The 21,307-nt window shown below is 41.4% G+C and overlaps 1 protein-coding gene across 18 annotated transcripts in view; it reads right to left on the reverse strand.

Annotated features, from left to right (window-relative positions):
* Window positions 1-10,243: 10,243 nt before the first annotated feature.
* The window catches only part of CERS5 (ceramide synthase 5), a 29,434-nt gene continuing 18,370 nt past the window's right edge, over window positions 10,244-21,307 (reverse strand). For 6 of the 18 annotated variants that reach the window (XM_070621244.1, XM_070621258.1, XM_070621260.1 and 3 more), the window contains 9 exons: window positions 20,815-20,920; window positions 20,068-20,198; window positions 19,303-19,360; window positions 17,508-17,558; window positions 16,721-16,813; window positions 14,805-14,933; window positions 14,591-14,697; window positions 13,684-13,840; window positions 10,244-11,096 (listed from right to left, as the gene is read on the reverse strand). In XM_070621244.1, the coding sequence (XP_070477345.1) occupies window positions 10,947-11,096; window positions 13,684-13,840; window positions 14,591-14,697; window positions 14,805-14,933; window positions 16,721-16,813; window positions 17,508-17,558; window positions 19,303-19,360; window positions 20,068-20,198; window positions 20,815-20,920 (982 nt within the window). In that variant the 3' untranslated portion in view covers window positions 10,244-10,946. Of the gene's footprint in view, window positions 11,097-12,718; window positions 12,828-13,683; window positions 13,841-14,590; window positions 14,698-14,804; window positions 14,934-16,720; window positions 16,814-17,507; window positions 17,559-19,302; window positions 19,361-20,063; window positions 20,199-20,814; window positions 20,921-21,307 lie in introns of all 18 variants that reach the window. The other 12 variants (XM_070621253.1, XM_070621251.1, XM_070621249.1 and 9 more) reach the window with 3 other exon arrangements.

Below are 21,307 nucleotides of genomic sequence, written 5' to 3' on the forward strand. Positions count from 1 at the left end.
ATTAGACTATTCTCTGTACCCTACTCCCAACCAAGTAATTGTCTTATTTTTACCATTTAAATGTCCACTTAATCAGTTCTACCCTTATCATTTCTTGTTTACACTTTTGCAGAAACCTTTTACTGGTTTTGGTTCCAATCTTGACCTCATAAGCTTTATTTGTCACATTGCTATCCAAGACATCTATTAGGCACAAATTCGATTCTGACGCTCCCCTGCTTTAGATCCCCTCAACCACAGACAATAGGTTAAGAAGCCCTGACCCATAGGGTCAAGTCCTGACTCCTTACTGTGGCATATGACGTCCTTAAGACCTCACCCACTTTATGCTCCTACCTCGTCCTTTATGCTCTGGTAATAAACTGCCCGAATGGTCACGTGCTATTTCTTAATTCCATGACTATCGTGCTTTCTCTCCAAACAGAACACCCTCTCTACCCCCACCTCTCTTTTTTTCCAAAAAGCTTTCTCTGACCCTTCACCCTCCCATGCTAGGCCAGGTGTCTGTAGAAGATACTACTTTTCCTCTAAAAAAATCTTTAAAAGCACAAGTAGCTGAGACAGTTTTGAAAAGGAACAAAGAAGATGGGTTGGGCCTACCAGATATCAAGACATAGTAGAAAGCTAATAGTACTCTAAATGGTATGGTCTCAGTGCAGGGGTAGACAAATAGACCAATGGCCCAGAATAATAAACTCAGAGACAGATCAATGTATATGTGAGAAATTGAATATGATAGAGGATACTCACAAGCCCATGGGGAAAAATGAGGTTGGAAATACAAAACTATCCATACTGTGTTGTTTATGGGTACATAGATTATTGTAAAGTATAAACAATGGATTGAAAGGGCACACTAAACTCACAATAGCAGTTGTTATATTGGGGGTGAGGTGAGGTGGAGTAGGGCAGAGGTTAAGGGGGTCTTAAATGAAAACTGTTTCCTTTACTCACAACACTTCTGACACCAAGTGTGTGAGTTTTTTCCACGCCAAATCTCCAACTGTCTGGACACCAACTGGGTGTCCTACAATTCAGTTCTGCCACTAGCTACCCAGAGTGAGCACAGCCCCCACGGGTGAAGGACTTAGTCCCACAAGACTGCCCCCGACTTCAGATGATAATTGCAAGTAGCAGGTCCCCAGGTTACCCACACTTCTGCCTGACTTGGCTACAAATCGCTTCCCATGACCTCCTCATTAGGTTTGATAATTTGATATAATGGCTCACAAAACTCAGGGAAACACTTTATTTACTACTACTGGTTTATCATAAAGGGTGCCACTCCAGAACAGCCGGATGGAAGAGATGCATAGGGCAAGGTATGGGGCATATTACCCTATCAACACCTCAGTGTGTTCACCAACCCAGAAGCTCTCCAAACCCCATTCTTGAGGGTTTTTATAGAGGTTCCATTACATAAGCACAATTGATTAAATCACTGGCCTGTGGTGATTAGCTCAATCCCCAATTAGCCCAACCCTCTAATCATGCCTTGGTCTGGTTCCTCTGGCAACCAGCCCCCATCCTGAAACTAGGTGCCTACCAAGAGTCACCTCATTAGCACACGAAAAGGTACTTATCACTCTGGAGATTCCAAGGGTCTCAAAAGCTCTGCCAAGAACCTGGGACCAAATGTATATTTCTTACATCAAACATCATAGATCTCTAATTTTTTGTTTCTTTTACGAATAAGATTGGAACTAAGACAAAATGTTAGAGGTGTTAATTCTGGGTATTGGAAATGTGGGAGCTTATAGTATTTATGTTTTTCTGCCTTTTTTTTTTCCCTGAGGAAAATTCGCCCTGAGCTAACATCTGTTGCCAATCTTCCCCTTTTTGTATGTGAGCTGCTGCACAGCATGGCCACTAACAGACAAGTGGTGTAGGTCCGTGCCCTGGAACTGAACCCCTGCTGCCAAAATGGAGCGCACCGAACTAAACCATTAGGCTACAGGGGCTGGCCTTCTGCATTTTTTTTTTTCAATTTCTCAAAGAAAAACTTAAGGGGCAAAAAAATACTTGTGATGGCTTCCTATTATTTACTTGAGTGGTTCTCAGCAGAAGTGGCACTCCCCCACGAGAGAAATGAAGGTATTTTGATTATTGCAATGATTGGAAAGCATCTCTGGGATTTGGTAGGTGGAAGCCAGGGATGTTAGGCTGCTTGCAATGCGTAGGATGGTCTTGCACAACAAGTTGTCCCAAGTCCTGCGCAACTATCAAATGTCCCCACAGATATTCAAGTAAGTGAAAAAACAGTTTATAATTAGCTGAGCCTATAACCTCTCTCTTAGAGATCAACAAAGTATTTTTTGCACCGTTTTAACATACTCTGAATTCTCTAGGCATGCAACTGCTGTATAAATGGGGAGAAGATTGTGCAGTAGTTTGTTTTATTCAGAACTTCTATTCACCATTTCAGAAAAGCATGCCGCTCGGGGCAGAGCTTCTCCCTCGTATTTGAGCCTCTAATACAATGGGATCAGTCTGCATTTGTAGCCCTTGTATTCATGGTGAACGTATGGAAGTGCAGGCATCTGAGTGCTAGCATAACTATGTCCAAATATTTATATATGGAAATCATTTTATTATAAAGTTTTTAAAAATTCTCCTTGGGGCCAATCTCATGGCTGAGTGGTTAAGTTCACGCGCTCGGCTTCGGCGGCCCAGGATTTCACCAGTTTGGATCCTGGGTGCAGACATGGCACCACTCATTAGGCCACACTGAGTTGGCATCCCACATGCCACAACTAGAAGGGCCACAACTACAATATACAGCTATGTGCTTGGGGGCTTCAGGGAGAAGAAGGAGAAGAAAAAAGATTGGCAACAGATGTTAGCTCAGGTGCCAATCTTTAAAAAAAAAAATTCTCCTTTAGGGGCTGGCCCCGTGGCACTGTGGTTAAGTTTGCACATTCCGCTTTGGCTGCCCGGGGTTCGCTGGTTCGGATCCTGGGTGCGGACATGGCACCGTTTGTCAGGCCATGCTGTGGTAGGTGTCCCACATATAAAGTAGAGGAAGATGGGCATGGATGTTAGCTCAGGGCCAGTCTTCCTCAGCTAAAAGAAGAGGATTGGCAGCAGATGTTAGCTCAGGGCTAATCTTCCTCAAAAAGAAAAGAAAAAAAAATTCTCCTTTATCTTACTACTAGGGCATTATGCTGATTTTTAAAAATTATGTGTGTAGGCAAGTTAAATATCTATTAATTTCATTTAAGGCTAGTAAAGGGAGTGTTAGAAATATTTGTTATACAAGGGAGGTGGTTTAGAAATAATCCATTCACATTTGGTCAACTTTTGCTATGGTGCTGAAGTGACGTTAACTTTAGGCATCAACTTGACTAGGCTATGGCGCCCGGTTGTTTGGTCAAACACCAGTTTGGGTGTTGCTGTGAACGTATTTTTTAGATTAATTAACGTTTAAATCAGTAGACTCTGAGTAAAGCAGTTTATCCTCCATAATGTGGATGGGCCACAACTAATCAGTTGAAGGCCTTAAGAGCAAAGACTGACAGTTCCCAAAGAAGGAATTCTGCATCAAGACTGTAACATAGAAACCCTGCCGGAGTTTCCAGCCTGTAATTCTTGGACTCAAGGCTACAACATAAACTCTTACCTGAATTTCCAGCTGCTGGCCTACTCTACAGATTTCAGACTTGCTAGTCCCTACAGTTGTCTGAGCCAATTCCTTAAAATAAATAATTTTCTCTCTGGTGTCAGGAAATGTATGTCCTTAAATGCCTTCACATGAAAAAAAAAAGCAATACGTGTTGGGCTTTATAGAGATGAGTATTACTGGCTACTGGGTCAAGGTCAGATTCCCTATGATGATATTTAAAACCCCTTTTGCGCTCCATAGCAACTAGTACATACCCCCTTCCATAGCACTTTTAATATTTAAATAATACAGGGCATTCTCTTGTTAATGGCAATACAAGTTTGTACAGTCTTTTTCTATCCAAATTTAAAACGTCTCCACCCTTTGACCTAGCTATTTCACTGCTAGAACTCTAGCCCTTGGAAATATTCACACAACTGCTCAACATATTTGTACAAGGATATTATCTGCAGTATTGTTTAATAGCAAAGAATCTTAAATAAGTTAAAGAATTACTTAATGAATAATGGTATACCCATAAAGTGGAACGTTAATCAGTCAAAACCAACAGAACATGTATGGTATGATCTCATTTTGGTTTTAAAAGAAACATATTTTTATACATGTGGTTATCTGATAAGTGGTTCTGGGAGACCATATACCAAGCTGTTAACAGTGATTGGGGCCTTTACAGATGCCATGTACTTCCTTAATTGCATTTTTTACAATAAGCATATATAGCTTTTATAATAAAAATAGGTTTTGAATTTCAAACATATACAGAAGCTGAGGGAATAGAAATAAAACCCTTATACCTATCCCTCGGTTTTAACTGTTAACATTTTGCCAGACTTGTTTCAAAAATAGTTTTTTAAGGGAAAAAAAGAAAGAAATGTATTCATTTGTATCATATCTACTAGTCTGTAAGCTTCTTAAGGTCAGGAATACAGGAATATATTTTCAATGTAAAATATTTAAAAATACAGATAAGTAAAGGTACCCCTTATCACTTGCCCCCCAGCCCATTGCCCTTCTCAGAAATTGGGTTATCGTTTGCGTACTCTTCTAGACCATTTTCAGTGTGTTTACATGTACATAAAGATATATAATGCATGTTGATTGAGTTCTCTTTTCTCTGGTCTCTTCTGCTATTCCGAGGCCAAAGACTCAGGAGAGAAGCACTAAGGGGCAAGGCCTGGGACACTATGGCTGTCCCCACCCTGTGCTAGTCAGGGTCAGCTTTGGTAGGGTTAGAGCTTGTTCTGGGAGCCCTATTGGAGGGAGGGGACAGTGAAGGAAAGCGGCCAGGCAGACAACTAAGAGCCACAAAAAGGAACGTCTCCATAACTATGTGAGCCAATTCCTTTTAATAAATTACCATCCGACAGCAGAGCCATGTTCTGGCAAAAAGTTTAGTGTTACTGTTTCCTAAATGACTTTCATAGAGCAGTCATTTGAGTGAAGGCAGATCCCAAATCTGCTTCTAGGGCTTGTGGCTAAACTCTTCTTAGTGAGGCCTACCCTACCAGAGATGTTTAGTGAACAACAAGAAAAAACAGAACTGGGTGCAGATGGCTGAGGTGAAGGTGGTACAGATTATAACCTTACTATGTATTGGCCTATGCCGATTCATAATCCCCTTCTTCGTAAGCCATTTCCCGTACCTAAGGTCTACTCCCAAGTCGTAGGATAACCCTCTCCACGGCTGCTTTTAGAAGACTCATTTTGCTGCTTTAAACCTTTGACCTACTGGCTAAAATGTAACTCTTCAGCGTGATAGTCAAGGTTCTTCACAATCTGGCCCCAAACCACTTTCCTATTCTCATCTCCTGCCATTTTCATCCAACAGATTACAATTCCCTGAAAATGCCATATACTTGTTTTTACATTAAAAAAAATTGAAATTATGAATTATTCCAAACTGATTGAAGAGCACCAAAAATCAAACATACCAATATACTCATCTTACCCACATCCTCCCTCCCCAAAGATAAACACCATCCATCCTTCAGTTGCTGTATGGTTCTACACTTTTACTAAAGTACCATTAATATTATTTTTGGGTTAAAAAACTAACGTTAATTGCATCAAATGGGACATATGCTTTTGCGACTTGCCTTTTTCATTCAATGTTATGTTTTTGATGTTTATCCATTGTGCTGGTTAATTTTATGTGCCACCTTGTCTGGAACATTGTGGGACCAGATATTTGGTTAAACAGTATTCCTGGTGCATCAGTGAGTGTTTCTGGAGGAGATTAACATTTGAATCTGCAGACTGAGTAAAGCACATTGCCCTCCCTGCTGTGGTTGGGCCTCATTCGATCCATTTATAGTCTGAATAAAATAAGAAGGTGGAGTAAGAGAGAATTCCTTCTGTTCACTTGACTGTCTTCCAAAAAAATTGGCCATGAAAACCCTATGAATGGGTTTTATATATCAGACAGTAGAGCAGTGTCTGAGATAGTGGGCAGAAGGTGAGAGGATGGCACAAAAAGATTGGCAGGGTTCCACTCTGCTGTACACAGGGTCACTAGGAGTTGGAAGTGACTGGACGGCACTAACAACAAACTTGACTGTCTTTGAGCTGGGATATTTGGTCTTCCCCTGCCTTCAGACTCAGACGGGAACTTACTCCATCAGTTCTCCTGGTTGTCAGGCCTTTGGACTCAGGTTGGAACTATACAGCTCTCCTGGTCTCCAGCTTGCTGACTACAGATCCTGGGATTTCTCAGCCTCCATAACCATGTGAACCAATTCTATATAATAAATCCATTTAAAAACATACTATCTCCTATTGGTTCAGACTAATGCAGCCATATTGGCAGGAAAACTTCATTCATTCATTTTAATTGCTATATAATATTCCAATTATATAAGTAAATCAATTTATCCCATTCCTCTAGTGAAAGATCATTGGGTTGCTTCCATTTTTTCCTTTTAATAGCAATGCAATGAGTATTCTTATATGTTTTCTTGGGCCCATGTGCTAGTTTCTCCAAAAGAGGAATTGTTACTAATATTTAGCTTTACTAGTTGTTGTTTTTCCAAAGCGGTTATGTCAGTTTCACTCTCACCAGCAACATTTCCCTATTCTGTTGGTGTGAAGTGGTTTCTATTCACTTTAACTTACATATCATTGATTTCCAGCAAGGCTGAGCACCTTCTTATTGGTTTATTGTCCATTAGCATATTTACCCTCTAGGAGATGCCTATGCTTTGCAATGCCCCCTGCCCCCTCCCTTTTCTTGCTATTGCGTTATCTTCGTTGTTTCTTTAATTATATGTATTCCGGATACTAGCATTTTACTAGTTATGTGTTGCAGGTTTGAGATCATCTTTTGGAGCTTTTTTATTTGGGGTGGTGGTGGTGTAAGAATCCCACATCGCACCGTCATGCACGTGTCTTCAGAGCAGTCCCACAGACCTGATCGGGGACCAGTTTTCACGCAAGTTCTCACCTGGGGCTGGGGTGGGGGGTCGTGATGTTTCCCAGACCACGCAGGAAGTGTGCATTAGGTTCTCAAATTCACATGAAGTGTGGGTCCAGAATTTGGGAAAATTCTCAGCAGTCTCCTGACCCCACAAGCCCAAACATTCAAACTTCCTTGCTTTCTCCTTTTGCCAACCGGGTGAAGTTCTCAGTCTCCGTCCTTCACTGAGGCTGTTGCTCTCAGGGTTCCAGCTTCCTGCGGGGCCCACAGTCGTTTCCTGTCAGCATTCAAACTCAAGTCCTCAAGTTCCTGTCTCCTGATCCCTCCAGCAATTGCATCAGCTCTTTCACCTTCTGCTCTAGTTTTCAATTCCTTTCTTTGTGCCTTCTGTGTCCCTTTCTTGGAAGCTCAACTGTGCATTAAAAAAAAAAAAACCAAAACAAAAAACCTTAATCCACCATTTCTAGATGTTTGTCTCAGGTTTTTAGTCTGCATTAAGCCAGAACTGATCTTTCATTTACTCTCACCTCTCTTCTAAACATAGTATCTTTCCATTCCTCTTTTCTTGGCAAAAACTCTACTCATCTTTAATGGCCCAGTTCTACTTTCAACTTTCCTCCCCCCTTGCCAAGAACAATCTAGAATGGATTACCGCATTGTATTATCTTTCTTTATTCGTTATTGGGGGATGAACTCTTTGAGGGTAGAAAGCAGATCTTGCTCGTCTTTCTGTCCCGAGTTTCTGTCATCGTGCTGATCATAAAGTAGGCACTTAATAAATGTGTTATTGAACTGAAAATACCTCCCTGCAGGAACACTGGGTCTAAAGTCTGAAGAACTTGGTTTAAAATCAGCATACTATCACCCACTAACTAAACTCCTATGATTACTTTTTTAGGATTGTGACACTATGAAAACTCATGATACATGATGGACAATCTAAAGTGTTTGTGTTTTTTAAAGAACTTCAGAGACTCAGTTTCTTCATTGAGACAGACTGAATTTTTCAAAGATGAATGCAACTCTATCTTCCATTCCACATTCTCTTCTGCAGTGACCTTGCCACTCCCTCATCAAGAGGCAGAGCCTCTATCTCACCACCCCCTTGAATCTAAGTGGTCCCTGTGACTACTTTGATCAATAGAATACAGTGGAAGTGATGTGTGCCAGTTGCAGATGACATTTTTAAATGGCCAAGCAACTAATATGCTTCTTGCCTCTTGGAACACAACCACTTGTGCAGAGCCCAAGACACATGGAGGGGTCATGGGCAGGTACTTTAGTTGATAGCCCTGAGTGAGTTCCTAGGGAACAGCCGGCATTAACTTCTAGCCCAGCTAGCAAATCATCTTAGACATCCAGTCCAGTCGAGTCTTCAAATGACTCCATTCCCAGCTGCCATGTGCCTGCAGCCCCATGAGCTGTCTCCAATTGAGCAGTCAATCAATCAAACCATGAGCAATAATAAATTGTTCTTTTAAGCCAGTGTATTTTAGGGTGGTTAGTTACTTAGTGATAGACAATCAGAACACTCATTTATGGAATGGGGATAATAACTCCTACTTTTACATAAGTGTTTTGAAGTTCACTTTTTTTGATGTATACGAAATCATTTTCTAAGGGGGAAAGCACTATACAAACGTTATTTTTTCAATAAAGTTAAAACCCTTTTATATTCAACAGAGAATAGAATAGAATTCTCTTACAAATATTCCTAGTTCTCTGGTAGTGATGCTGGGAGTCTGCATCTAACCTGCTCTCCACTGATTTGGGTCCTTCTTATCAGGCATGAAACCTTCCCAAGCCACCTATACAACTGGCCTCTGACAGTCTTGCTGCCCCAGTAACACTATTATCTTCCAGTTCTGTAATTCAAACCACCTAGCAGCCTCTCTCTCACCCCTCACTCCAATTGTATGCATACAGTTCCTTCTCAAAACAGGACCCTGTTCCTGTAACTGACCCTAATCTCAATTCACTCATCCAAGGGAAACTAACCAATCTATGCCTCTGGCTAAATGCTTCTTCAATATCTATTCTTCATTATTATGAAATCTTGGGAAGTGGGTATAGTATAGTGGTTAAGAATAGACACTGTTTTTGACTCTTTACTAGCTGTTTGACCTTAGGCACGTTAACCTCTTTCTGCTTCATTTTTATCACATGTAAAGTGCTTAATATAGTGCCTGGCATGTAATAAAGAGCTATGTCTTAGCTATTACTGTTTTTATTATTATACCACTTGGTTGCATCTTTCGTCAGATTAACTGGGCCAACTAATCCAGATTGTATTTACAAAGCAAATGTTCAAATTTCAAAAGGCAAAATATATATCTTGTCTGAATTTCAAAAGCATTTTCATTCATATTTCACAATTACTAGTCTATTCAACAATATGGCAAGATGAGGAACTGAATGTAAGACCTTAGTCTTTTAGTCTTCCTGACTATCTCTGACCAACTAACAGGATAAAATTTTTAGAACTTAATTTTCCCATGCCCCATAGTAAGTCTTTTTAAAATCCAGACACTCAGTAAGGTAAGTTTAGTAGGGTCAATATCCCAATAATGTTAATGAACATCAAGTGAGTATCTGATTCTTAGAACAATAACCTACTTCTTTCCATTTTCATCCATCTCCCTGACAATGAAGCATTCCATATGTCTTAATGTACACAAGAGCATTTGGAAATATTTTGATAATCTGAATATTCATTAACTGGAAAACTGTTCTGAGAGATGAATACCACTATTGGTAATTTTGCCAAGATCTCAACTAGAGAAAAATCTGGATTAGGAAGACTGTTTCTCCATGGGCTAAAAAGAGAAAATAGAATTAAGAGAAAACATCTGCTCAGACTCACTTATCGCAGTCTTAAAATGGGAACTGGCAGTCTCTGTATTCAGTAATATGGGAAATAGAGGCATCTAATTAAAGGTGTCTTAGCTCTTCAACCAGAGCCTCTGTTGGTTTTGGCAATATACATGCTTTTATCTATCTGCTCAGTATTTTTTCTTATGACCACCATAAGTGTTTATTTTTCCTTAAAACTTAAAGCCCTAAAATGTAGGTACTCTCTTCCCAGCATGCACAGAAAGGAAAAATTTGGTGTGCAGGGGCCTTTAGAATCAGACGTGAAAAAATTCTTAATTAGCTTCTGGATTCAGGAAATTGGGGATAGAGTCACTAAAGAGGCTGAGACAGCAAAGGAGGGTTGAAGCACTTTTAATCACAGAATAGTAAACAACAGTACAAACCGTTAACAGCTCACCCAGTGGCCGTTGTCCTCCTATAGCCCTCAGCTCACCCTCTCCCACCCCCAACTCCCCGCGTACCATTGAGTAAAGAGCAGGGTAGGAGGTGGATCCAGCTAGGGACCACAGCAATCCTGGCCACCCATCCATGCTTGTCTGTTTCTATACAACTTCACGCGAAATATTCCAGCTCTGAAGGAACCGTGCAGAATTTCGAGCTGAACTTGGCTGCTCTAATTCAGATGGCCAGAGCCATGGGCAGCAAGGAAGGGGACAGTCTGGAGCCAGCATAATTCAAGATGCAGCCAAATCTGGAATTGAGGTGAGTTCAAAGGGGACCAGGCAAGGCCTAGTGGCCCCAGTCCAGAATTGTGCCCCAACCCAGGCAATGAAACTCATGCACATGCACAAATGCACATGCACACACATACACACAAACACACACACAGAGCAAATAACATTACTGAAAGAACCTGGAGGCTATTAAATACAAAATGGCAAAAATTTTTTTAAAAGTGAAAATATATGCTTCTTTGATTCTCTTTAGTGCCCTGCAGACCCTGTAGTCACAGGAGGGTAGATGAGGAGAGGCCCAAGAGAAGTAGGCTGCCAGTGGGCCTACAAGTCCATGTGTGCTGAAGTCCCCACACCAAGCGCCTCACTCTTCAGCCCAGTAGCTGCCTCCCATGTGACCATTCACTCGATTGGCACCATTGCTGGAGTTACCGCCACGGGGGCTTTTTGTGCTGGTGGTCACATCTTCTTCCTCTGAGCTGCTCTCCACATCGCTGCGATCATCCTTAGATACCTGGGTGGGATGCACCAAAGGCAGAAAAGGTGAGGACGGAAGTTTTCTGGAATCATAAGACAGACTAAGCCCACAGAGCCCATCTTTGGGTACTATTCCCAATCTGGCCTACTTTCTGGTGGCACCTGACTCAAAACATTATCTGGACCATGGCTACTGTGGTGAATATCCTTTGTCTGCTTTCTGGGTTTCTCTCTCCTCCTCTCTGATTCTGTTCTTCATGGAATAAGAATTTGCTCTGGTAGAGGGGTGTATCTTTCAGGAGCAGCCTAAGAGAGCTGAAATCCTTCACTGAGGTTTAGATTTGAGGGAAACTCCAGACACCCGTTTCCCTCTTCCACCTCAAAGAACGGAAAAAGCCAACACACAATCCAGATGGCTGTCATCACTGCTTCTATCTGCTAGTGGCTGCGGCCACTGCAGTTCATATTGGTTATCTTAAGTTTTGCTTTATTGCCAAAGCTGATCCATAACTGGGCCTTTTTCAGTAGTTCTACCCTTCCTGGGCTCAACTATCAGCACGCTATGACATCATTTCTCCGAACTTCTCCCTTTTCCCAGTAGCAAGATCACTTCTCTTGTGCAACTTCAGCATCCTCGAGAAACAGATGGTGAAAAGAAAAGCGGATTGGCAGTCAGTGAGAAAAGAATCCCAGCCCTAATCATGCTACTATCTGTGAATCTTTATCTCTTAACCTCAGATTTTTCGTTCTGTATTTTCAAATGAAGAGTTTGGATTAGAGCTGTGTCTTCCAATCTAAACTACCCTGCATATCAAGCAAACTATTTCAAATTCTCTACCATGGACCATAAAAGTAAAGGAGAAAAATCCAGTGAGACCTGTGTCAGACTTCTGACCTCCAGAACTGAAGGATAATAAATGTCTTTTTTAAAAAAAGGTGAAAGAGAGAAGGGGTGAAAAAGAGACAAAACTACAACTGCTGTTGCCAAGGAGTGGGGCACTTGCTTTGGTTACTGTAAGATTCTATAGCTGGTGACCTCTGAACCCAGACAACTAACTTACTTACTTGATCTTTAGGAAATTTCCACCAGAGGGCAGAGTATGTCTAGATTTGAAGCAGGGAGGCTCAAAAAGGGGGAAAACGATAATAAAAAAGGAAAGTAAAACAGAAAGGAAAATAAAGAGTAACTCTGGGGCTAGCCCTGTGGCCAAGTGCTTCACGTGTTCCACTTCGGCAGCCCGGGGTTCACCAGTTTGGAGCCTGGGCACAGACCTACACATCACTCATCAAGCTGTGCTGTGGTGGCATCCCACATAGAAGAACTAGAATGACCTACAACTAGGATATACAACTATGTACTGGGGCTTTTGGGAGAGCGAAAAAAAAAAGAGAGGAAGATTGGCAACAGATGTTACCTCAGGGCCAATCTTCCTCACAAAAAAACCCCCCAAAAAACCACAAAAGAGTAAACTCTACTCTTGCCCCAATTTAGGAAAAAGAATCTGGCAACTTGAGCTCTAGTCAACAACGGCACCACAAAGCCAGGAGAGAGCGTGTGTTCTGAGACAACACAGGGGAACAGAAAGGGAAACAGGAAGGAAGAGCAATACGTTCAGACAGACATGCTTCACTGAACACTAGGAGCACAGGTACACTTACATGCAAGAGATGAAACTGTCCAGCTCCCACCAGCCATAGAAAAAAGGAAGGAGGTGAGAAAAGAGTGGAGAGTACAGAGTCTGGGTTTAATCCTTCCTGGATAGGTCACCTGGTCAGGAAAGAAAAGCAAGGGAGAAGAGAGATGTCCAGTAGCTACAGCAAGATGCACACGCACACTGAGCAAGTTCTGAAACCAACTGCAGCCATAAGGAACAGTGACACAGAGATCATATATGCCCGAGTAACAGCCCATCCCTTTGTCCTAGAGTCAGTATCTTCTCTAGCAGAACCCCTTCCCCTTGGGATTCCGTATTACTGAAAGCTGAATCCCCAGCCCTTGGGCTAATCAAGGCCTGACTGCTTCAGAGCTTACAAAATTCAGTTATGAGTTTTAGCATAAATGACACCTTTCTTTGTGCTTTGGGCTCTTGGCATAAGATGGATTTGAAACCCTAAATATCCATCTCACTTAGGACCCTTGCCTCATACAACAGTGGGGTGAGGCTGGTACTTAGACCCTTGCATAAACCATATCTTGAACATCACAGTGTGGTTATCTTGGGGTGGTTTATAAACTACCACACCACTCCTAGGCAATCTAACATCTCTGCTTTTATACAATTTATATCTTGGAGCTCTGCATATTATTTCCTTTGAAAAAAAGCTCCCATGTTAAAAACAAAAATATGAAATTCACTGGAGTAGGGAGGAAAGGGGTAGGAAATGGTTGAGGCCATCTGCAAACGTAATCCTGTTCATTATTTAAGGACAGTTATTCCTGAAGGACAGGAAGAAGGCAGATCCTTCCTCTTGCACCTAAAAGGTGAAAACTTTGGAGCCCTATGCTTTTTGCTGGGTCTGCTTGTATGGACGGGGCTCACCAGGCTAGACAGAGAGAGAAGGTCTATTGAGTAATACCTATCTTCCCACCCAGCCCCAAAGAAAGAAGTCATTTTCATCCTCACCTTTCCTCGGATCAAGGCTTTGAAGGCAATTCGCATGATTAGGTAGGACCAGATGATGTGCAGAACCTGCAGGATCAGGAGAAGCCCATTGAAGAGCCACCAGGAGGGATAGGGCCCGATCATCTCCCAACTCTCAAAGAGTGTCGTGTTCAGAACCCTAAAACAGGGAGGCCAACGGTCAGATTCTAGAGGCAAAGCCAGGCACGCAGGGATGAAGCTGAGTTCCCTGGGAAGCAGAACCCTGTGTGTTTTCTCCCGATCCCTTCCATCTGTTGAAGTTCCAGGGATGTTCATCCACAGTGAGAAAAGAATAAAGAAACAGGCCCATAGAATTTTCTATCTTTAGGGACAGGTGAAAATATATAGATCTTAGGGACTGGTGAAGTAAGTCATATTATTAATCGCTTCAAATGTGCAGAATTTCTCAAAATTGGGACAGCAACAGGATCATAATCCTAGGAATTACTCAGCTCCTTAGGCACATATGGGATAGTCGGTAGAAGATTCCGTCAGAATAAGAAGAATCTCTGACCCACAGAGTCGTTCACTTTGCACCATAAAGTAGCGAGTGTCGAAGTGCGAGTTTGTGTGTGCTGGTCAGGGTGGGGAAGGAAGAGGGTCCAGGGCAGGAAAACAAGCAAGAAGAGCCTGAGAATTTTGTAATTAATGCAAAAGAAGGGAAAGGAATTACTCAGGCATAAAATGAGGACTCTTTCTCAGGATGAATCAGGAAAGCCACAGCTAGAAATCTTGTGCATGGGAATGGAGGTCCTGTGAGAGTCCACAGAGGGTCCGGTCAGGCCATGGAAAAAGCAGGGCAATAGAGTTACTAGTGATCTGTTCCCTAAACTGGCAAAAGGTATTATTAGCTACCTACCTATCATGGCTCTACAGCCCTAACACTTACCAGAATGGATAGATTCCTAGACGAGTGGCCACAAAAACAGCACCGAAAATCACAAAAAGGGTGTCACAGAGGCGCTGATACTTGGCATAATTGGCCAGCTTGGCTGCCTGGAGAAAGGAAGATAAGAAGTGAGTTGGGGAGAAAGCCAGTTCTCACATAGCAAGAAAAGGAGAGAAAGAGAAGCATAATTAGGAAAGAGGGGTTGGGGTCTTACCTCCAGCAGGAAGTCTGAGGCATCATGTAGACACATGACCAGAGTTCCCACACGAACCATGTTGTTGATGTAGGAGAAGGTGATGAGCCCGATGGTGGCCAAGTGATGCACAAACATAATCAGGAAGTCCTAGGAAGGAGCGGAAATAGAAGAGGCAGCTAAAGGCAAGGCCATAGAGATGCAATCCAACTAAATGCCCTGCATGGTTCTCTGAGGATCTTATCCCACCCATTAGAGGTTCCATTCTGCTTAGACTCTACTCTCCCTTAGGGCGCTCCCCAGCAGCTAAACCCAAACTCTTTACATTAGTGACTGACCCATAATCTACATTAATATAGCTCAAAGCACAGGAAAGACCAATTTTCTCTGATAGTTGCAGAATATGTAGAGCATGGATGCTGAGCTGACACTTAGGAATAATTTCCCAGGTGGCAGTCAGACATACAAGCCTTAGATATCCCTGAGATTCGAAGAGTCTCCTACTTTGAGAAAGGAAATTTCAACCAAAGGGAGCTAAGAGAAAGGAGAGGTTTGTGGAGGGGCAAAGCTAAACTCTTCCAAAAAGTTTCAGAGAAATGCTAAATAATCCATCTTACTGCAAACACAACCTACTTTGATTTAAAGCTCTAATTTCTTCTTGGGTTCAAATGCCCAGGTTAGACCTGGAGAAATCTCTGAATACGTGGAGTTATCAGACACATCTAATAAATACTCGGCCCAGTGAGGGACAGAGAATGGGAGAAGACAGGTGAATTTGGGTCAGAGAAACAAGAATGAAAAGTCTGTGCTCCCCAAACAGACAAATGCAATGGTATGTTCTAGTTCTTGAGCTGGGGATAGGTTCACAAGTATAGATTCTAGTATGTTTTAAAACTTACATATATATTACAAACCTTTTTATATGTGTGATGCGTTAAAATAATATTATTATTTTTGGTGAGGAAGATTCACTCTGAGCTAAAAACTGTGCCACTCTTCCTCTATGTTATACGTGGGTCACCACCACAGCATGGCTTGACAAGTGTAGGTCTGCGCCTGGGATCCCAATCCACAAACCCGGGCCACTGAAGCAGAGCACACCGGACTTAACCACTACACCACAGGGCCGGCCCCGAAATAAAATTTTAATAAGGGGTCCTGTGTCTCCTGACCACAGGAGAGGGAGAGGTATCTGAACTGAGTATCAAACTTCTAGGTTACACAACAACTAATAACCCAGATTAGTTTCAATCCATTCCCACAGATGCTAATCCTGGTTTTCCTCACCAAAGATAACCATGAGTTAGTGACAGATTAGGGTTAGAGCTGCTGGAACCACATTATGTCAGGTGGACACCAATAAAAGGTGAAGATTCTGTCCTTTCTGTCTGCTTATAAAAAACCTAAGTCATTTCCAACTTTGTCACTATGTGGGCAAGTCAATTCATTTCTCTGAATCTTTGTTTCCCCCAAAAAAGCAAGAAAAGGGTAAACTAAATTATCTAAAACCCCTTCCAGTTGACATTCTTTGAGTAAGTGAGGCCACCAAGATGTGAGAACAGAGAGAACAAGGGTCTCTAATGCCAAACAAAAGCCAGACCCAGCTTTTCTGGAATCAGGTCTTCTCCTGGGTCAGGCCTTGCTATCCCTAAGTTCTAACTAGTTTTCTGAGGTTTCTACATGTAAGAAATTTGGAGAAAAATAAGGAAAAAGGTATGCTTCTTAGCTGGTTAACTGTTCTCATCCTGGCTGCTCTGAATGTCTCAAATATACCTCATTTCTGAAAACATGACAAAGAGCTAATAATCCCCTCAAACCTCCTTTCTCCCTCTTTTGTGATCCTATCAGGGCAGAGAAGCCCTCACAAATGGCAGTAATGTAGCTGCTAGAAAGGAGGATGCGATAAGTTAGGGAGTTGAGGGAACCGATGTCCTTACCTTTCTTTTAATGTCTGTAAACTGAGAAAACATAAGAGACCAATAGAAGGCCAATTCCATGATATAATAGTAATAAAGCCCACTTGTGAGAGACTGGAAGAGAAACAAGTAGTTAGAATACCAGCTAGTCAGAGATTCATTCCATTTCTGCAACTTTCTTTTTCTTGGAGGACCAATATTAGACTTCCTCCCTCCCTGTTATCTCCCTAGATCTGCAACAGCTAACAGACTTCGGATTGGTGTGGAGACTTCGACCTCTTCCCCTTGCCCTTCCACACACATATCTTCAGCTCTCATCTTTCAGAGATCAGATAAGGTTAACACATACTACAGCGCAATCAAATCAGTGCACCTAGAATTCTGGGCAGTTAGCGCTTTTCAGGGGATTAATACACTCAGGCCTTCCCTTCTTCCTCTCTGTTAGCAGCCCCCTGACATTTTTCTAGTATAGATTAGAAGCAAGGTGCTCTTGAGGGGACTCCAAGTTATCCTTGATTCAAACGGGATGCTTGAACTAGAAAGCACCTCCTTAAGTGCCAGGAAATTGCTTTCCTTTCCAGCCCAATTAGGGTGAATATAATGGGGAACCTGGAACAAAAAGATCACCGGATTTCACTGCTGTGGGGGCCCCAGAAATATGAATATATGACTCAAAGAGACTCAGCCCCTAATCCCTCAAGAATATCAAGGAAACATGCCATCAGCCCTGGGACAGGCAAAGGTACTCGCCCCATCCCACCTGACACACCCACACAAGGCCCCTGTCTTGAAAGGGCTCCCATCCTACCTGATATGGATAGCTATGCCAGCACTGTCTGGTGTCCCAGAACCAAGTTGACTAAGAGAAAAAAGGAAAGATAATCCAAGTCAGCCTTCAGGATTCTCTCCTGGCTCACTCATGTAATTCCCTTCTCTCTAGGCTAGGGGCAAAAGACAGATGGGAAGGAAAAAGGAACCCCCTTGACAGAATTTAGGAATCCTTAAAGAATCAATAAATGGCTATACTTTTCTCCTAGAATGAGAAAGTGTTATACAAATAGAAAAACCATGCTTTGAGGTAAGTAAGAGTAAGGAGAATTCTAGGATAATTTTTGGAAACATCATGACTTGGGACATAGGAAATAGGGAGGCAGGAAGACAATGATTCCATTTAATAACCGAGAGAGATCTCCATGCTGAAGAATCAAAAATCAAAAGTAATCATCTCTAATGGAGTTTCAATTAAGTCCTTTAAGGAATTTGTCCATTTCATTTAAGTTGTTGAATTTATTACTATCAAATTGCTCATAATATTTTCTTATCATTTCAGTGTCTACAGGATCTGTAGTGATAATTCCTTTTCTTTCTGATATGGATAATTTGCATTTTCTCTCTTTTTTTTAGGGATTTGTCAATTTTAATCAAACCTTTCAAAGAACCAACTTCTGGCTTTATAACTTTTCCCACTGTTTGTCTAATGCCTATTTCTGGTTACTTTTTATTTCTTTTATTGTTCCTTCTAACTTACTTTGGTTTTACTTTGCTCTTCTTTTTCCAGATCTTAAAGTGGAAACTTAGATCACTGATTTTAAAGCTTTCTTTTTTCCTGATATAAACACTTAAGGTTAAATATTTCCCTCTAAGTATGTTTCAGCTGCATCCCACAAATTTTGGTATGTTGTATTTTCAGCATCATTCAATTCAAAATATTTTCTAATTTCTTTTGGTGATTTCTTGTTTGATCTATGGGTTATTTAGAAGAGCTGTTTAACTTCCAAGTATTTTCTAGATATCCTATTATTATTGATTTCTAATTTAATCTCATTATCATCAGAGAACACATTTTGTAAGCTTTTAATATTTTTAAATCTATTGAGACATTTTTATGGCCTAGCATATGGCCTATTTTAAGTGATGTTCCATCTACACTTGAAAATTACATATATTCTTCAGCTGTTGCTATAGTGTTCTATAAATGCCAATTAGGTCAAATTGGTTGATTGTGTTATTCAAATCGTCTATATCATTAGTGATTTTTTGTCTAGTAATTTAGTCAATTATTGAGAGAAGAGTATTAAAATGTCCAACTATGATTGTGTATTTGTCTATTCTCTTCCTTCAGTTCTGCTACTTTTTGCTTCATGCATTTTGAAGCCTCTATTGTATGACTTGGAAAATAGTGTGGTAGAGTGAAAAAAAACATGGAATCAGGAATCAAAAAGCCTGCAATTTTTGTTTGATTCTGACAATTAACTGGAAAGCGGGAATAATACCTGTTTTTCCCACTTTAAAGGGTTACTGATTCCACTTCTCTATCTGTCTCATCCTTGGAAGAACAGGATTTTTGTCAAGTATTTTGTAAACCATCACGTACTATGCTGATTTAATTAACACTAATATTATAAGCAGAATAGGGGACAAACAGTAGGGTTATGAGGCTACTGAAGCCAGGCCCCAGCCAAAAGACAATCTATTTAGCATATAAACCTGGGCTACAGGCATCACAGAGAGGAAAAAAAAAGATCTAAAGGTATCTAACTCTTATCTCTAGAGATGTCAGCATGATAGAAGCCAAGAGAGGACCAGAGAAAGTTTAGACTCACCGACCAGAGAAATCTAATTCCGTAGCAGAATATACATAAATAAAAAGTGAATCTCCACCTGGGAGGGCAAAGAGGAGAGGTCAGATGAATATCCACTCAAAAGAAAGTCTTTGAAGCCAGGGAAGTCAAGATAGCAGGTATGGGGATAAGACAGTTACTGGTGAGAAACAGAATAAGTTCCCAGAATAAGGACAAATACTGTTGCCTGAAAAGCCAAAGACAGAGATACCTTCCAGCTTCTATTTAAAATAGATTTCCACAAGGGTATTCTGGCTTTGATCTTTTCTTCCATATCAGACTCCCTGATGATAGTATCTAATATTTTCTTTTTACATGACAATGATAAATACAGTGCTCTGTTTCCAGAGGATAATTAGTAAAAACCCAGTAAAATGAGGTATAGTATGTCCAGAAAAGGGATGCTTCCCATCAAAATGTCAGTTTAGAGCAAGCTGGCTGTATGTGCATCAAGGTGTACAAGTTGTGCACGTCTACCCACGTAAGTGCAGTTACAGGAATTCACTCCCAATCTATTTGGGAAAGGGGAGTAAAACGGAACCACATCTACCTTAGTGGGAAGCATGTGCAAGAAACTAAGGGTGACCAGTCTTCTAGTTCTCTTCCTTCCTGCCTATAATAAACTAAGTTAGCCCTCCACATCCATCAACTCTTGTCCTAACAACAGAAGTGATTTCCAAAAAGAAAACTTCAGTACAGTCATACCCCACCCTTCTCCTCACTCCCCACCGCCCTCTGCACACCTACATGCTTTCACAGAATTTGGTGAGCGTTGGGGGCTTGTCCTGATTCCTCCGATGGCGAAACCAGCACTGGATTTTTCGGACATCCCAGTCCAGTTGCTTTGACAGGCCCTCCAGCCTTTTCTCATCAGGATACTGTAGATGTACGACCAGAGTCAGAACATCCCTTTCTCTTCAAACCGTTTATTAAATCCTTTTGACTAGCTGAGTGGCAAAGAGGTGATAACTACAGCAGATTAAGGGATGTTTTATCTTTCCAGGATTCATCCCAGAAGTCATTTTTAGTAAGAAGTCCTATTTCACATATCAAGGACCTTTGCCACTCACCTATACACATCCTTGTTTAGTCTTCTCCTTTCAGCCCAAGCTGAGTAAAAAAAGATATTACAAACCCAACCTGCAAAGGCTATCAGTATGTCCTCATCTTAATTATGCACCCAGGTAATGATGGAAGCCGGAGCAGGGAAAAACAAAATCAAGATATGATGTGGGGGAAAAGGGGTGGTGGTGGCTGCTGGGCGTAAAACTCAAATGTACATTAACTCAAACGTATGACTTACTTAAGGAATCCTGGCCCAAAGCTATTTCCCTGAGGGGATAAAGTTTTCCTTATAGCTACATGGACTACCCAAATGTGAAAGATCATCCCATCCTATACTTACTCTTGGAGACACTTGCTCTCTATCCTCCCCTGCCCTATGGGGCAATCCCTCACATGAATCTTCCTCTCTCTGTTTCTTTGCCCACTTACCTTGGTAATAGATATGAACACCTTTTCAAGGATGGCATTGGGTTGGGTCTGATAAGGACCACTGTCCTGGATGCCAACATGGCGTGCACAAGGTTTGGCAATAAATCTGTAATAGAGAAAACCCAAAAGCCAATTCTAAATATGGTTTGCTAAGCATGAAGGAAAGATCCTGATTAGGGGACCAATGAGAGGAAAAGGGGGAAACACTTGGCTGGGAGCCAGGACATTTTGATTTAGTCTTGAATTCTGCCATTGACTCACTTGAGAAGTGACCTGTTTAAGAAATATTGGAACATAAGCTCTCTTTCCATTTTTCCCTGGCTTCTTATACCACATGTTGAGCTTTCGAGTCAGAAAGACCTAGATCAAATCACTAGTCTACCATATAGTGACTGTATGAACTTGGGTAATTTATTTAATCTCTGTAAGCCTCAGTTTTTCATCTATAAGATGCAGATAATATCAACATCCTTGCTACTCAGTTTAAGGTCCA

This window comes from Equus przewalskii, chromosome 5, assembly GCF_037783145.1.
Source record: "Equus przewalskii isolate Varuska chromosome 5, EquPr2, whole genome shotgun sequence".
Taxonomy (NCBI): domain Eukaryota; kingdom Metazoa; phylum Chordata; class Mammalia; order Perissodactyla; family Equidae; genus Equus; species Equus przewalskii.